This window comes from Stigmatopora nigra, chromosome 16 (assembly GCF_051989575.1).
Source record: "Stigmatopora nigra isolate UIUO_SnigA chromosome 16, RoL_Snig_1.1, whole genome shotgun sequence".
Classification (NCBI taxonomy): Eukaryota; Metazoa; Chordata; class Actinopteri; order Syngnathiformes; family Syngnathidae; genus Stigmatopora; species Stigmatopora nigra.
This window is the reverse complement of record NC_135523.1, coordinates 25,001-40,869: the sequence shown is the minus strand read 5'-3', so window position 1 is coordinate 40,869 and position 15,869 is coordinate 25,001. Positions and strand designations below refer to the sequence as shown.

Here is a 15,869-nt window from a genome sequence, read left to right as displayed (position 1 = left end):
CAAAGCAACCGACGTCCTCTCGCTCAAGTCTCGCGTGATCTCGCGCACTTCTCGCGCTCTTCGGATGCTGCGCTCGTGCTAAAAGGGAGGCGGGGGAGGGGGTACCAGCCGTCGAGCGAGCGAGCGTCGACTCGTCAAATGACTAACGGCAAAGTTTCAAAGAAGTTGGTTGCGCGTGCGCGGAAAGCAGGAAGAAGCCTCCCGTGAGCACAGAGATGCTTGATGGCCACGTCCCCTTGGAGACACACGTACACGCGCGCGCGCGCACACACACACACACACACGTTCACGAGCGCAACACGTGATGAGCTTTAGTGCACGGCTTTAGACGGAGGAGGGGGGGGGAAAGGAGGGGAGGGATTCCGACCAATCCAACGCACAACAAGCTTCTTCTTTTTCTCCCCTTCTTCGTCTTTTTGACTCGCGCGACTTGCGAGTTATTCGGGAGAGCGAGTGGGGGGGGGGACAGAGCGAGAGAGAGAGACACGGGAGGAAGAGGAGGGGGGGCTGGGGGAGAAGGGAGGAGAAGGGAGGGAGGGAGGGAGGGAGGGAGGAGGAGGAGGAGGAGGAGAAGCCGGAGTAAAGTTTGTCCAAGTTTGCACATCCCTTCGGAAACGCCATTTTGATTCGTCTCCTCTTCGGATCAAGTTTGCAGCCTCTCCGTCGTCACTGCCTTCATCCTCTTCTCCTCGTCTCGTCTCGTCATCCTCCCTGTCGTCATCTGCTCCGACGGGCCACGATGTCTCGGCGCCAGCGGGCCGACCAAGTCTAACGTAAGTCTCGCTCTTTTTTTTTTCTTCGCCGGGCTAGTCGTCGCGATTGCGGCGGTAGCGTCGACCGATTCAGCCGCCGCCGCCGCCACCGGTCGCCGTCGTCGTCGTCGACGACGACGACGACCGGTGAGGGTTTTGGGCCGCTTGTTGACTTGTTGCCGTCTTCCAAGTCAACTTTAAGATGGCGAGCGAGCGAGCGAGTGAGCCAGCCAACGGCCACTTTTCCTCGCTTCCTAGTTTGATGCAGCGCATCCAAGCGATGGAATTCGGTTTCACTCTCTTCCTGTTTTGCTGCACTTTTAAGCTTTTTTAGTACTTTTGGGACGACTTTGAACTAGTGTTTGGGGAAGGGAGGGGGGCGAGACGTGCTTTTGTCCACCAGGGCAGGCAGGCAGTGAGTGAGTTAGTAAGGGAGGGAGGGAGGGAGTTCGAGAGGAAGGGAGACAAGGCGTCGCGCTTCACGGGGTCAAAGTGTGCTAGCCGCCGGAGGCGAGCATCCGTATCTGGGCTGTACTTTGGTCGCTCACTCGTTCGCTCACTCTTCGAGGGGGCCATGTGTCATGCTAGCGGCCGCGAAACACCGTCAGGCCGCCTCCGAACACGACGCCGTCATCCCCCTGGCCCCCGCCAAAATAAAACCACTTGTTGCTTGGCCTTCGCTGGAAGTTGGTGCCGCGGTGCCAAGGGGACTCGGACGAGTCGCGTGTGGGACTCTCCCTCACAGTGGGTGCGTTTGTGCGTGCTTGTGTGCGTGCCTGGGTTTCTGTCTGTCCACACGTTCCAGTCGCGTCGAGACGCGCACTCGCTGTAGGGTCGTTAGCTTTACTTTAGAGGGGCGCGGGAGCGACTTCCGGTCCCATCGTAGCTAACAGCGGCTAGCTGCACGGCGCCGCCGTGACCTTGCCAGGCCAATTTCTCAACAAAGTCGCAGTCGTTGACGTCTATAGTGTGTCGACGCGACGGTCGGCCGTCGAAGGCGACCACGGAGGTCGCAAGTGGTCCCTATTCGGGGACTTTTAGGCGACTTTTGGGGCTTGACGCGCACTGACGCCTGTTGCGTCCCCATCTCATGTCTGGCGCGCACGCGCAGAGCCACCGAGTTGACTTTACACGTCGATTCTCGCGTGCACGCCGTTCAGGCTTAGGATGCTGCCGCGCTGGTGTCTTATCTGCGACCAGTCAATGATTGACAGTTGCGGAAAGCGCTGACTTGTGTTTCTTTTGCCTGTTTTTGTTGTTCATCTTTTGGAGTGGACTCTTTCCGACGGCTCGTTACTACCCGCGGCGACGTGTGACGCCACATGACGTGACTGCCACCTTTGAAGTCGCTGGGGCCGTTTGGCTTTTGGTTGCGGAGAGGCAGCATGATAATGATGATGATTGACAAATGTGAACGGCGGGAAGCCTTGTATTGACGCCAGAAGAAAATGTTCTGAACACACTGCTGTGGATGTCGTCGAAGGCACTTTTGGCCTCTCCTTGCAAGTGGACAAACTCCTTGGCAAGTGATGCTCAAAAAGTCAGGGTCAAAAACCCAGTCCCAGAGAAAATGAAAGAAGGCCTCCCTCCGTTGAGGGCAAAGCACAAGCTCCCACGGCTGTATTTTGCCCACTATAATGTGTGCCTTTTCCCAATTTGCCCTGACCTGCCAATGTGTACTCCAGTGTGACTCAATGTGTCACTCTGACTGGCAATCGGGCCTTCATCTTGTTTTTTTCTCCCCGAAAAGTGCTCCTAATCATTGACGTGGACTGCCTATTTTGTCCCTTCTGCCTTTGCCGTACAAGCTTTGCGGTTTGTACGTAGTTTTGGCCCCTTTCATTTTGCCCTGTCCGCCAAATGCGACCCGGGGGCCGCTTAGACCTAGTCTGAGACCAACCGTGCGGTCTACCAGGGCGATGTCTCCCGCGGTGGCCAAAACAAAACACCTACCCGCCGCTGTCTAGCATTCAGAAGGGCTAAAAGGCCATCCATCCGAGGCAACATTTGGTCGGAGCGGGTGGTTGCGGGCGGTCGCCGCCGCCGGGCCCGTGACGGACCGCCGTCGGTGGCGCGTCCCTCGCCGGGACCGTCGGAGCCGGCTTTTGCAAAATCTTTGACCTGTTTGAGACACGTTTGCCACAGAGATGGACGGCGTCTGCCCCGTGCCGCAAGCCCCGTCCCGGCCTCCGCCACACGTGGGTTCAGCTCGCCCGCGCGGTGAAGCGGAGCGCCGGACGGTGACCCGCCGGCGTCCGTCCGGCACAGGTCCGGCTTGTGCCGGCCGGCCGCCGTCCTTTCCCCCCCGTCGGAGCGAGGCGCCGGCTGCCAACCCTGTCTCGTTGTGTGCCGCTGGCTATTTATAGAAGCCCCTTTTTTTAGATAAGATTAGGTTTCGGGCCCCCGCCCCACCCGCGGGCTGTCGGGCCGGGGAAGATGGCGAGGAGGGGGAGGAGATAACTGCAAGGTGCAGGCCAAAGTTGAAGAAAGCGGAGGGAGTGTCAGCCTGCCGGCAAATGGTTCGGGGAGAGGTGGGGACGGGGTGGGGGGTTTGTTGTCTGCCCCCCCACCCCCTTTCAGAAGCCCCCAAATGCTTGCTTCCATAAATGATTGCCCAGAGACGTTTCATAGTTGGAAGTGGCGGCCGAATGACCAAAGGCACTCTGTGGAAAAGCTCCTTTCCCTTGAGTGACTTTCCAGTGGAAGCTGAAGCTCCTCCTCTTCCTGCTTCTGGCCCAGAAAGCCTTTTCAGGTGAAGGCTTTGAGGAAGCGGGCCCGTCCGTCTATATGGGACGGGGACCAATGTTTGCTCATCCAAGCTAACAGCGGTCGGTCAACGCGGCCACTGTCCCTAAAACAAACAGGTCCGGCAAGTTCCCCCCCCCCCCCATCGCCACCCCCACCGCCGCTGCCGCCACCACCACCTCCCTTCCGCCCTGCCCGTCTCCTGCCTGACATTCTTTCACGGCTCGGACTTTGTCCCGGCGGTAAATACTTCTTTATTTGTGGCAGGCGCAGCGCAAGGGCGATTGGCCCGGGCGCTAGCAGAGTCGCTTATCAGTGGCGGGCGGGCGGGCGGGTGCGGCGCAAAGAGCCCAGCCCGCCCCAGCGCGTCAGGCATCCTGCCCGACAGGTCCGACCTCCGGAGGCGCCGCCACAACACGCCCGGGCCTCGCGGGAAGCGGAGGCGCCCGCCCCCTGGCGGGCTCGGCAAAGAGTATAGCGCCCTGGCCCGGCCGGTACCGGCCGCCTAACCCCAGCCTCCTCCCCCGCTCCACTCTGCTGACTAAACACTTTACTCGGCCGGCTGCTGAGGGAGGGAGGGAGGTGAGGTGTGGGAGGTGTGGGAGGGAGGGAGGCAGGCAGGGCGGGATAGACGCTTAACTTCCACGGGGCTCCTCTTCATCCCGGAGGGGGGGGGGGGGGGGGGCATTTGTCACGACAGCTAGAAAAGCCTCCACTGGACGGAGCCCCGTCTTGGCAGGAAAAGGAGGCGGGCCAAAAGCAAGGCCGCTTCAGTCGGAACCCGCCCCTAATCCTAATTACGCACTGTAAATCCCACACGTGCCGGTGACATCGCAGATTAAGAGAGAAGAGGAATGCGTGCACACGCGGCCCCTCCCTTCTGTGAAAAGGTACCATTGTTTGTTCTCCAAACACGGGACACACCTTGTTACCGCGGCGACGGCAGAAAGCATCGGCATATAGAGCCACCCCCCACCCGGCCGGCCCTGCACGAAGGCGGGCACGCCGATGCTCGCCACCCGCCCGGATATATATATAAAAAAAAAAAAACAACAACTCCCAAGTCGAGGTGGAACATCACGGAATTTGCAAAGGCCCTATTGACTAAAGTTCAAGCCGTCCCATATCGGCCGGTCCAATCTGAAAGTCATTGAAAAACTCCTTTGTTTAGGCGGGACGGAGACCTTTTTGGTCTCACTCCCAGGTGCGCGCTGTGGGGGTGCCGTCAACTTTTGTCCGTTCGAAGGCACGACGAGCAAAGCTAAAGTCGTGGTGGCGGGAGAGTTTTCTTTTGCCGTGGCCCAGTGAGTGGCAGGAGAAAGGCCTTTGTGCCAGTTGCCGGCGTGTCGCCGACGACATACGGGCGATGACGCGGCGGCCGCCTCTCGATGAGGACGACGATGTCGCGGGCCCCCTTTGATGATGATGATGGCCCAGAGGCGCTCTTTGTGGCCCGTTCCGCCTTGTAGGTGGGTGGGGGCTTGTGGCGGCCGGGTGGGGACCGACGCATCGCGGGTAAGCGGCCACTCATCTCGGCGCCTTCTTGGCGTCGGTGGGGAAAAGGGGGCGTCTGTGGGAAGCGGGGCGTCTGGGCCCTTTCCAATGCCCCTTTGGGAAAGTACCGGCTTTTGCCGTCGCCGTCCTTTGCTCGCCGAGTCTTCCTCAAAGCTTTTGGCCAGGCAAAGCGTTTACGCTCGGCTAGAGAGGGAGGAGCCTCGTTGCCGTGCCTCGTTGCCGTGCCTCCCGACAAAAGAAAAGAAAAGGAGCCAGTTGGGATTCTTGTGCTGGATGTTAGGGATAGACACGGACGGGCCTGTGCTACTTGCACAGCGCCGATGGGAGGACTCCAAAGTTAGTTTACCGGCAAACAAGTGCGCGTGTGTCCGTGTGTGTCCGTGTGTGTCCGTGTGTGAGTGTCAACAGAGTGCCAGTGTGGAGGATGGCGGCTGGCAGCTGAGTGTGAGCTGCAAGCGGCAAAGTCATCTCCTGTGACTCTTCTTAGTGTCAACTTCCTGTTGCCAGGAGACGCTTTCACATATGCTAGGGGGCCTCCCCCTAGCCCCCCTCCAAATGACCGCCTCACTACTACTAGCGCCGGTTTGTTTGGCCAATCCCTGGCCCGAGAAGGCCTACAAGTCTTGCCAGATCGGCGCCTGTGTTTCACTGGCTGGGAAGTATGCGAGGGCCCACAGACCAAGACCACGCCGCTCAATTTCTCTGCTTTTTTTTCGTCCGTCAGGGACCCCCCCAGCGCGAGGGCCTTTGCTTTGACGTGCGTGCGGTCGACAGACAGACGGGTGGCGGCAGATGCGACCAAACATCGGGTCCCGTGTCACTGGCCGACTCTCCACCATCATTTTCCGGGAGCCCTGGCCCCCTCCCTCTCTAGCTCCCTCCCTTCCTTCCTCCCCGTTTCCATCACGCCCAGCCTCCTTCAGCCAGCCGCCCCTCCCCTCGCAACCATCTGTTGCCGTTCGTTTTCAGGCGGCCGTAAAAAGTGCCGTCCGTCCGTCCGTCCGTCTGTGCGAGGCAGTGAGCGAGCACTTTGTCAGCCAATAGTGACACTTGCTCCAGAGGATGAATGATGCCAGTGTAGAAAAGCAGCGGGCCGTTTGCCGCTCCGCTCCGCACCTGCTCCCGTCTCGTCAGCGCACCGGCCTCCCCGGCTGCAGTTGTCGGCGCCCGTCCTCCTTTGGCCGCTCCAAAAAGCCCCCCAACTGTGGTCCTCTACCACCGACAACTCTGGTCCTCTCCTTTCGGGGGGGTTAGGCTCGCTCCACTCGGCGCCGGCCCGCCAGTCGTCCCGAGTTTCGCCGAGGCCCGGCTTACTTTCCGTCGTGGCGGGCAAAAAAAAAGTCCCACTCCCCTGCTCGTCTGGAATGTGCGCGGAAGGGGAAGCGCCCGCTCTGCTCTGGAGAGCGTCTTCCTGTGGGGGAGGCTAAACGGGAAACGGTCATCATTTCTTCTCTTCCCAGACCCCTTTCCCCCCTCCACCGAGCTCAGGCGTTCCCCTCGTGACCTTTAACCTTCCCCCAAATGTAACACGCTTGTGCTTTTTGCCCCCTCAGACATGGAGAATGCCCCGGAGCCGCGGGAAGTGGGCGCAGCCGGCGCTGTCGGCGCAGTCGGCGCGGCTGTCTCTGCGAGGAACGGAGAGCCGGCGGAGCAGACGGCGCCCGTGGGGCCGGCCAGTGCGTCCGGCGCCGTTTGCCCTCTCCCGCCGCTTTCTGGCCGGGCCCTTTCGCCAGCTCTGCTTCTCCGCCCGCCAGCCGAGCCCGAGAAGACGGAAGAGAGCGGCCGGGGCGGAGTCGCCGACCTGTCCTCCATCAACGCCATGATGTCGGCGGTCATGTCGGCCACGGGCAGAATTAACGGAGACGCGGGGAGCGACGTGGCACCGGGAGCCTCTCCCAGGTGGGTGCTCGCCGTGGGCCGTTCCGGCCCCTCTGGCCCGCTCGCCGCTCAAGGCGCTTGTCGCCGCAGCCCGTCGTCCTGTCGCGGCAGCCCGTCCTCCGACAAGACGTCGGCGGCCGGCAGGGCGGCGCCGGGGCGCAACGTCCGACGCAGTCAGGTGAGGCCGTCGTCGTCGCCGCCGCCGCCGTTCCGGGGGAGCGCGCCTTGACGCCGGCCTTTCGCGTCCGCCGGCAGGACGCCAAGGACGAGCGCGCCACTCACGTCTGCCCGCTTTGCGACAAGAGTTGCCAGTCTCAGCATCAGCTCACCATGCACATCAGACAGGTGAGTGGGGTGGGGGGGGCCCCGAGGCCCGATGCCGACGCCCGATGCCGACGCCCTCCTTCTTTCAGCACAACGTGGACGCGGGCGCCACGGACCACTCGTGCAGCATTTGCGGCAAGTGTTTGAGCTCGGCGTCTTCGCTGGATCGCCACATGCTGGTGCACAGCGGCGAAAGGCCCTACAAGTGCAGCGTCTGCTCGCAGACCTTCACCACCAACGGCAACATGCACAGGTACGACGCCGCCGCCGACGACGACCCACGAGCGCCCCGCAAAGTGGTGCACTTGAGAAGGTGGCGCACGGCGACGCCCACCATTTATCAGTGGAGTCCAGCAGCGCACCGTTAGCGGACCGTTAGCCTGCCGCCTGGAGTTAAAAGGGCGGGCGGGGAGGGCCAGGGACTTAGTCTAAAAGAACCAAAAAAAAAAGCTTTCCGAAAAGATAGACTTTTATTTTTGGTCGGGTCACGCACGTGTGCCAATGAACGGGATTTGACAATCTGTGCTTGATGAATGCGCTCAGACACATGAAGATTCACGAGAAGGACCCGGCCAGCGGCCTCCTGCCCGTCAGCCCGCCGTCGCCCACCAAGCGCCGCCGTCCCTCCGTCAAGAGGCGGCAGGACCCAGAGGACGAGGGCGGCGAGGAGCCCCCCGCCAAGAAGGTGAGGACGGACGGGGAGGGGAAAGCGGGGCGGGACGGATAGCGGCGACTAACCCCATAACCGCCGCCGCCGCGTCGCACAGGCGACGGAGGAATTGCCCTCGGAGGAAGCCACGGCGGGGGCGCCCACCACGCCGGCCGCCGGGGACGAAACGACGCTCCCGTGTCCCATCTGCTTCAGGAGCTGCGTGGGCAGAGCGGAGCTGGACGCGCACATGGACACTCACCCGGACAGCGCCCTCAGGTACCTCGGCGAGCGAGCGAGCGAGCGAGCGTCCGGCCGGCCAGGCCAGTCCCCGGCGGTGACTGACGGCGCCCGTCTTTTGGCAGGTGCGACCTGTGCCGCCTTTCTTTCCGGACCCATCGCGGTCTGTTGCGCCACAACGCGGGAATCCACAAGCTCCTGCCCCGAGACCCCGGCGGGCGACCGTTCATCCAGACCAATCCGTCCATCCCCGCCGGCTTCAACGACTTGGCCTTCATCGACTTTTCTTGCAAGAAGTTTGCCCGTATCGCTCAGGTGAGGCACCGAAAACGGGCGCACGTCCCGCGGCGTCCCCGACTCGCCGCGTCCCCGACTCGCCGCTTCCCCTCTTGGCCGCGTCCCCGACTCGACCCTTCCGTTTGCGGCCCGCGCTCAGGTGTGGTGCGAGACCAACCTCCGACGCTGCGTGGGCAAGTTTCACCGCTTCGTGTGCGAGCGCTGCGACAAAGCCTTCCCGCTGCGCTCGGCACTGGACCTCCACAAGATCCGCCAACACTGGCCGGTGGTGGGCGACGCCCCGAGGGCCGCCCCCGACGACGCGGTCCCCCCGCTTTCCCCTCGGGATCACTTCATGGAGGCGCTGGGACTCAGGCACGTGTCCAAGGTAAGCGCCGGCTCTCCTCCGAGGCGCCCGCCCCGCCCCTGGCCGTGTCCTCGGTACTTATCGGCCAATCTCTCACTCTCCAGGTGACGCTTCCCCCCACGGAGGACGAGATCCACCAGGCGCACCTGGACAGCATCAAGGCCATCCACGTGGAGCCCCTCGGCTGCAGCCTCCCCCAGGAGCCCGCCTTCCCGGCGGCGGGCGCCGGCGGGCCGGCGGCCCCGGGCGGGCCCCCGCCCGACCGGACGTCCACGCTGCAGGGTCTGTCCCAGAGAGACGCCCTGGGCCTGCTGTCCCTGCAGCCCTTCCAGGCCGGCTTCCTGCTACAGCCCGACGGCGGCGGCGCCGCCACCGCCGGAGGCGGGGGGAGCGCCTTCAAGCCCGGCGAGGCGGCCGGCGTGCTGGAGCTGGCCGACATCCACCGCGTCCTCAAAGCGGCGGCTTCGGCCACGGGCGCCGGCGATCGCTCGGGGCCGGCCTTCCCCGGTGGGTCTCGCCGTGCCCGTTTGGCGGCTTCCGTCGCCGTCCCTGACCTTTCCCCCCCCCCCCCCTCCCCCCGTCTGGGCGCAGGTCCCGAGGCCACGCCGTCGGAGGCCGGGCCCCCTCGGAGCCCCCGCCCGGAGCTGACGGCCTGTACCCCGCCGCCCCCGCGCAGCTGGCAGCGGGCCTCGTCGGGCCACGCCGGGCCCGGGTCGCCCTCCTCGGACTCGCCGCCGGCCGGCACGGGCGGGAAGGGGGCGGCGGGGGGCGAGGCGGAGGGCTCGTTCCCGTGCCGCTTCTGCGAGCGTGTCTTCTCCTTCTCGGGCGTCCTGCAGGCTCACATGCGCTTCCACTTGGGCATCCTGCCCCACCAGTGCAACATTTGCGACTACGTGGCGCCCGACAAGGCCACGCTGATCCGCCACCTGCGCACCCACAGCGGCGAGCGCCCCTACATCTGCCGCGTCTGCCACTACCCCTTCACCGTCAAGGCCAACTGCGAGCGCCACCTCCGCAAGAAACACGGCAAGACGTCCAGGAAGGACATCGAGAAACACATCAAGTGCGTGTTCTCGGCCGAGCCCGGCGTCTCGGGGGGCGAGGCCCGGGCGGGCCCGGGCCTCGCCGAGGCGGCCTGCCGCTTCTGCGGACAGGACTTGAAGACGTACCGGGCCCTGCAGATCCACCTGCGCACGCACAACGGCTGCCAGCGGAAGCCCTTTGAGTGTCGCCGCTGCGGCGCCGCCTTCCTGGCCAAGCGCAACTGCATCCACCACCTCCTCAAGCAGCACCCGGAGGTCCAGGAGCGCGAGATCGAGGAGCACATCGCCGCCACCGCCGCCCGCCTCCCGGCGGCCGGCTGCCGGGTCAAGACGGAGGACTACGGGGGGCGGGACCCGGACCAACCCCTGGACTTTTCGGCCAAGGGGCGGGGCGCGCCGCCCGTGGTCAAGGCGGAAGTCACGTCGCCCCTCTCGGAGCCGCCTTCCCCGGACCAGCCCGTGGACCTGTCCATCCCCGGCAAGCGGCCGTGGCGGGAGGATGCCGAGAAGCGCCGTTTCAAACCGGAGCAAAACGGCAGGGCGAGGCCGCCGCCGCCGCCGTCTTGTCCCGGCGCGGCGGCGGCCTCGCCGGCCCCGGCCCCGGCCCCATCGCCTCCCGGGGGCCTCCGCTTGGCCCCGGCGGGCCTCCTCCCGATGGGCCCCATCCCCCGCCCCCAGCGCCTCAAGCCCCTCCTGCCCAAACCCACCTCGGTGAAGGAGCTGCCCCCTCTGGCCTCCATTGCGCAGATCATTCACTCAGTGTCCGCCGCTCCCGACCTGTTGAAGAGAGAGTCGACGGCGGCGGCGGCGGGGGAGGCCGAGCGCCAGCCGGCCAGCCGCTCGCCCCGCGACCCGCCGGAGATGCCCTGCGACGACGGCGCCAGGTGACCTCTTTGACTCCCGTTGTTTGTGGACGGCGTCGCCATTGTTTTCCTTTTGACCGGGCGTTTCCCCGCCCGCTTCAGGAAGAAGAACGGCAAGAAGATGGCTCACGAGGTCCTCCCGCTGCTGGGCGGTGCCGTGGACCTGGAGTCCAGCGGCGAGTTTGCCAGCGTGGAGAAGATGCTGGCCACCACCGACGCCAACAAGTTCACCAACTTCCTGCAGACGGAGGACGTCCCTTCCGAGACGCCCGCGGGAGGTAAGACTTCCCGCCCTAAGTGCCTTTTCCCATCTCGGGGGGAAGTTGCCTCTGGCACGGTGGCCCCAATCTGGTGCCTTTTGCTTCTTTTGACCACACGGGATCTATTTTTTGTGTGTTTGTTTCTGTTTTCGCGCAGACGGCCAGCGAGCGCCGGCGGACAAGGAGGCCGGTCCGAGGGAGCGAGGCAAGACGGGGACGGCGGCGGGGACGGCGGCGGGGACGGCGGCGGGGACGGCTGGGGCCGCCCCTCCGCAGTCCAAAGGCAAGAAGAACGCCTACTCCAACTCGGTCCAGAAGATGACCTGCCCCTTTTGCCCTCGGGTCTTCCCCTGGGCCAGCTCGCTGCAGAGGCACATGCTGACGCACACCGGTAGGCCCGGCGGACCCGACCCGCCCGGCGGCCGCGGCCCGCCACTGACGGCGTGCCCCTTCTCCCCGTCCTCAGGTCAGAAGCCCTTCCCCTGCCCGCGCTGCGACGCCTTCTTTTCCACCAAGTCCAACTGCGAGCGCCACCTGCTGAGGAAGCACGGCGTCACCAACCGCTCCCTGAGGCGTAACGGCGTCCTGGCTAGGAAAGAAAGTGACGAGGGCTCGCCCGAGAGCGCCGGTGAGCCCCTTTTTGCCCATCGGGCGCCATTCTGCGCACGCCATTATGCGCACGCCACCCGTGCGCTCAAAAACAAGTGGTCCGCGTCCCGTTTCCCGCAGGGAGCCAGTCTGACGCCGAGCCGCCGGCCGACGAGCGGACCGTGGCGGCGTGCGCCACTCCTGACGTGCCGCCGGAGCCGAAGGGGGGGGAGCTCTCGCCGTCCGCCCCAGGTGAGACGCCCCACCCGGCCTGCCGTCTGACCGGCCGAGCGACCGAACGGGCCGTGGTCACTGCCGCTCCAAACATTTGTGTGTGTGTGTGTGCGTGCGTGTGGCAGCCGTGTCGTCGCTTCCCGCCCCGACGTGCCAGCTCCAGTCCCGGCAGGCAGAGGACGACGCCTTGCGAGAAGCGGCCCGCCCGGTGCCGGTCGCCGGCGAGGTGAGTCCACTGGACTTTTTGCCCTCGTCCGTTGTGCGCCCGCCGACCGGATTTGTTTCTTTTTTGAAGTGCCGTCGGGACGAGCACGTGGACGACGACGACGACTGTCGCAGCGACAAAAGTTTGGATTTGAACTTTGGCTCCAAGCTGATCGACTTCAAACTGTCCGACTCGGCCGGCGCCGCCCCCGAAGGCGCCCCGGACCGGCGGCACGTCTGCGGCACGTGCCGCAAAGGCTTCCGCTATGCCACCACGCTGGCCCGTCACGAGAAGGCGCACCTGAGCCGGGAGGCTGCGCCCGACACGGACGACGACGGAGGCGACGAGGAGGGGCCCGAGAGCGGCGCGGACATCGTGGTGGAACGCGGCGATGCCCCGCAAAGCGATGACGACGACAAGGATGAGCGCGCCGACGGCGACAAGGACGAGCGCGGCAGCGGCGACGACGACAAGGACGAGCGCGCCGACGACGAGGCCGAGAGTCCGGAGGGGGACGAGGAGGCCGACTACCCCGAGGGCCCCGAGGGCCCCGAGGGCGACGACGAAGCCAAGAGCCCGGACTCGCGCGACGGCGCCGTGGCAGACAAACGCAAGAAGAAGACCTGCGTGGTTTGCGCCAAACGTTTCTGGTCGCTGCAGGACCTCACCAGGCACATGAGGTCGCACACGGGTAGGTGGCAACGGTGGCTGGGGGGGGGGGGGGGGGGGGGGCGCTATGGGGACGCTTTGGGGACGCTAACCCACGTGTCTAAACGCTGACTCACGCGCCGTCTTTTTCAGGCGAACGTCCTTACCGCTGCGCCACCTGCGAACGCACGTTCACGCTCAAGCACAGCCTGGTCCGCCACCAACGCATTCACGCCAACAAGACGGGCGGCGAGGACGGCGCCGCCCGCCCCCCCTCCGAGAACGACAACGAGAGCGCCAAGGAATCGGACGACGGCCGGGTCTCGGACCCGGAGGCCGCCGGACGGACGGACGCCCTGTCTCCCGAGCCGCCGGACGGGGCCGACGGGGCCGACGGGGAGCCTCCGCCGGCGGGCGCTGACTGAGCCCGGGAATGCTCAAGGGAGGGGGGGGGATCCGCCCCCGCCCCCACTGACCGACCTTCTGTAAGTGCCTTACTACTCGACCTTTTAGAGCTTTTTAACTTTTGTTGGACCGGCGAGAAGATCGGGACGAAACTGGAAAAGACGCCGGCGGACCAATGCCGTGATGTGGCGTGCCAGGACTTCTCAGTTGACTTTTTTTTCTGGACTTTTTTTTTTTGTGGTGTGGGGAGTTTATTTAGTTTGATTTTAATTTTTTTCCCACATTTGCCCCCGGGTTTGTAAGCGAACAAATGAAATTGGCGTACGTGACCTCTCGGACCCAGGTGGTGGCGGGCCGCCGTCAGCTTTGCTGGCCGGCCGCCTAGCCACCGGGCGACGGCAAATGTGAACGGCGTGGGAGCTCGGCGCGCTCAAAGCTAGAGCGCCCGCCGGTATTAGCGAGACTTTGAGCCCCGTAGCTAGTTCCCCGTCGAGCGACTTGACTTTCCCTTGAAATTCCCCCATCCCAAATGTATCCTTTTGATTCTCCTTTCCCTTTTGTTAGATGGCGTCGGAGACAATCAAATGCAAGTGGAATAAAGCTTGCTCGGGTGGAAGCAAACAGTAGCCTGTGTCATTGGATGCAACTTGACTAAGGTTAAGGGGGGAGGGAGGGAGACGCCGGGGTCCTTGGCTTTTTCTGGCCGGACACGCCGACCGCTACTCTGTCGTCGGTGTGGCGGCGGGCCCAGTGGCACGGGCCCAGTGGCACGGCCCAGTGGCACGGCCCAGTGGCACGGCCCAGTGGCACGGGCACTCCCGTGCCACTGGGCCGGCCGGGGAAAGATCCTCGGCGGCTGGCTCACGTCGGTCGTTCGTTGGCAACGTCAGGCGGCGCCGAGTCAGCGGTTAGTTTGTCCCGTGGAGCTTTCATAGAACTCAGTTTACCCCCCCCCCCAAAAAAAGGTGTCATTTCAGCTGCGTAAGTTGTTTGCAAAGGTATTTATTTGGCGTCCGGCTTAGCGCTCGCAATTGTCAAGACCCGTGCCGGTGGCCTGTGGTCCAAAAGGGGCGCCGGAGACGAGTAATTGCGACGTCCGAGAAGTACAAAAAGCTTTAAATCATCAAATCTTTTCCGTCAAACTGTGAACGTGAACTTTATTATGATCATTATTATTATTGGATGTTTTTCTCTGGGTGACTTGTAGGATAGCTTTTTTTTTTTTTTTTTTTTTGGCATGTTTAATCAAAAGATGCTTGGTGATTTACACACACACACAAACACAAGCACAAATAAAGAGAATGTTGCTTTCGGGGTTCTTCTCCAAGCGTTTTGTTTGCTCCCGGAGACATCTGCTCCTTTCCATCCCACAAACCGCACGGAGCTCCTTGTGCGCCTGGTGCCAGGAGACGCTCACCTTTTGTTGCCGGAGAAGCCCGCCTGGGGACAGAGGAGAAGACCGAGGGACGGACGGGGGAGACGGTGGCGTGGCATCGGGATCAGGCGGTGGCCGCCTTCATCAGGGCCTGCTCTCCAAACAGCCGCGTGAAGTGAAGCGCGTGCTCCTCGCAGTGCTCGCCTGTAAGGCGGACAAACCATGGAAGAGACGGACGAGAGGGGGCGGCCGGGCAGGCGGACGGACCGGCCGGCGCCGGACCCACCGGGGTTGAAGGCGGGGTTCCCACGGAGGCGCAGGTTCCTCTGTTGGAAGGACCTGAAGACGGTGTAGAACAACATGTCGTCGCCCGTCTGACGGGCCGCGTCCAGAAACTTCCTGGCCGACGCGTTGTCGTGGGCGCCTGCGCGACCGTCGGCGGTTAAGCCCTTGACCGGCGGGCGTGCCGTTCGGCGGTCCGTACCCACGCTGCGGATGAATCTGAGCGCGGCCAGAACCCGACGCTTGGACAGCAGGACCTCCACGATCTCGTCGTTGGCCGTCGACAGCCGCTGCGGGACGCCGACGGAGCGTACTGAGGGGCTACGCCGAGGCGACGACGGCGGGGCGGACCGCTACCTTCAACATGTCCAGGGACAGCTGGTGGGCCGGAGGATAGGTGCTCTCCAGGGACAGAAGCAAACACGCCTGGGTTTCAAAAGGAAGAAAAGAAGTCAAGAGAAGTTTACCGCCAGAGAATTGCCGCCGCCCGCGCTCACCAGAGGTTTGGAGTCGGTGAGCACGTGATACTGCAGGAACTGATGCAAGACGTAGAAGAGGTCGTGCCGCACCAGAGTCTTGATCACCAGCTCGTACAAGTAATGCTGCCGTCCAGAGGCACGGAGGCGTCACTCAGGTAGAGGTTAACCCGGTTAACCCGGTTAACCCGGTTAACCCGGCCATCCCGGCTAGCCCTAACCCTCACCCACCTGTACGGCGATCTGGAAATGGTTGAGCGAGCGGATGTACTCCATCAATACGGCGATGGTCAACTTGTGGCAGGCGCCCTGCGAGCGAGCGGGCCAACGGCGGACCAATCAGGGGACGGAGCCGCTCTCAAAAGGTCGCCGCCGGGAGCTCCAGACGTCGGGCTTACCTTCCGCTCGGTGAATGGAGACAACACGTGCGTGTACATGTCGGATTGGTCTATGACGGCCTGACTCCGGACGGGTCGCTTGTGAGTGGCGGCGGCGGTAAAGGTACCCGCTCCTCCTCCTCCCCCCCGCGCCGCTGTCGTCGTCGTCACCGCAGCTCCTCCTCCTCGGGCGGCTCCCGCCTCCAACGCCTACGAGACGCACCCGGCATCAGGCGAGGACGGCGAGCGACCGGCGCCACCCCTGGCTTACGGCGCTGTAGCTCTGCTCCGCCTCCAAGAAGTCCTTATACACTTGGTTGAGTTTGTCAAAGACGCCGGCCACGGCGGGGAGATTTCCCCTGGGCTC

General features: G+C 63.9%; 2 protein-coding genes across 5 annotated transcripts in view; one reads left to right on the top strand and one right to left on the bottom strand.

Moving 5' to 3' along the window:
- The first annotated feature begins 558 nt into the window (after positions 1–558).
- On the top strand, positions 559–14,307 carry rreb1a (ras responsive element binding protein 1a). Of its 4 annotated transcripts, none has more exons than XM_077736297.1 (19): positions 559–773; positions 6,566–6,688; positions 6,767–6,911; positions 6,981–7,068; positions 7,146–7,235; positions 7,304–7,467; positions 7,758–7,899; positions 7,982–8,142; positions 8,229–8,418; positions 8,540–8,767; positions 8,851–9,253; positions 9,338–10,673; positions 10,755–10,930; positions 11,070–11,303; positions 11,379–11,540; positions 11,642–11,752; positions 11,860–11,960; positions 12,030–12,630; positions 12,741–14,307. In XM_077736297.1, exons 2-19 carry the CDS (start codon positions 6,568–6,570, stop codon positions 13,010–13,012), a joined length of 4,725 nt encoding a protein of 1,574 aa, XP_077592423.1. In that variant the 5' UTR covers positions 559–773; positions 6,566–6,567; the 3' UTR covers positions 13,013–14,307. The 4 variants fall into 4 exon arrangements, with proteins under 4 accessions (XP_077592423.1, XP_077592421.1, XP_077592422.1 ...); XM_077736296.1 differs by lacking the exon at positions 559–773 and adding an exon at positions 5,027–5,348; XM_077736295.1 differs by having other exon boundaries at positions 6,566–6,911.
- The window catches only part of rmc1 (regulator of MON1-CCZ1), a 4,272-nt gene continuing 2,381 nt past the window's right edge, over positions 13,979–15,869 (bottom strand). The window contains exons 14-21 of the mRNA XM_077736298.1: positions 15,774–15,869; positions 15,524–15,712; positions 15,357–15,434; positions 15,147–15,251; positions 15,007–15,075; positions 14,852–14,939; positions 14,654–14,791; positions 13,979–14,571 (exon numbers count right to left, since the gene is read on the bottom strand). The exon at positions 15,774–15,869 is cut by the window's right edge and continues 11 nt beyond it. Of these exons, the coding sequence (XP_077592424.1) occupies positions 14,492–14,571; positions 14,654–14,791; positions 14,852–14,939; positions 15,007–15,075; positions 15,147–15,251; positions 15,357–15,434; positions 15,524–15,712; positions 15,774–15,869 (843 nt within the window). The 3' untranslated portion in view covers positions 13,979–14,491. The remainder of the gene's footprint in view (positions 14,572–14,653; positions 14,792–14,851; positions 14,940–15,006; positions 15,076–15,146; positions 15,252–15,356; positions 15,435–15,523; positions 15,713–15,773) is intronic.

Excerpts from the sequence above, each read along its gene's own strand:
- rreb1a (XM_077736293.1), top strand. Across the intron at positions 8,143-8,228 it reads CACCCGGACAGCGCCCTCAG|GTGCGACCTGTGCCGCCTTT; the intron begins GTACCTCGGCGA and ends GTCTTTTGGCAG. Across the intron at positions 11,961-12,029 it reads CGGTGCCGGTCGCCGGCGAG|TGCCGTCGGGACGAGCACGT; the intron begins GTGAGTCCACTG and ends TCTTTTTTGAAG.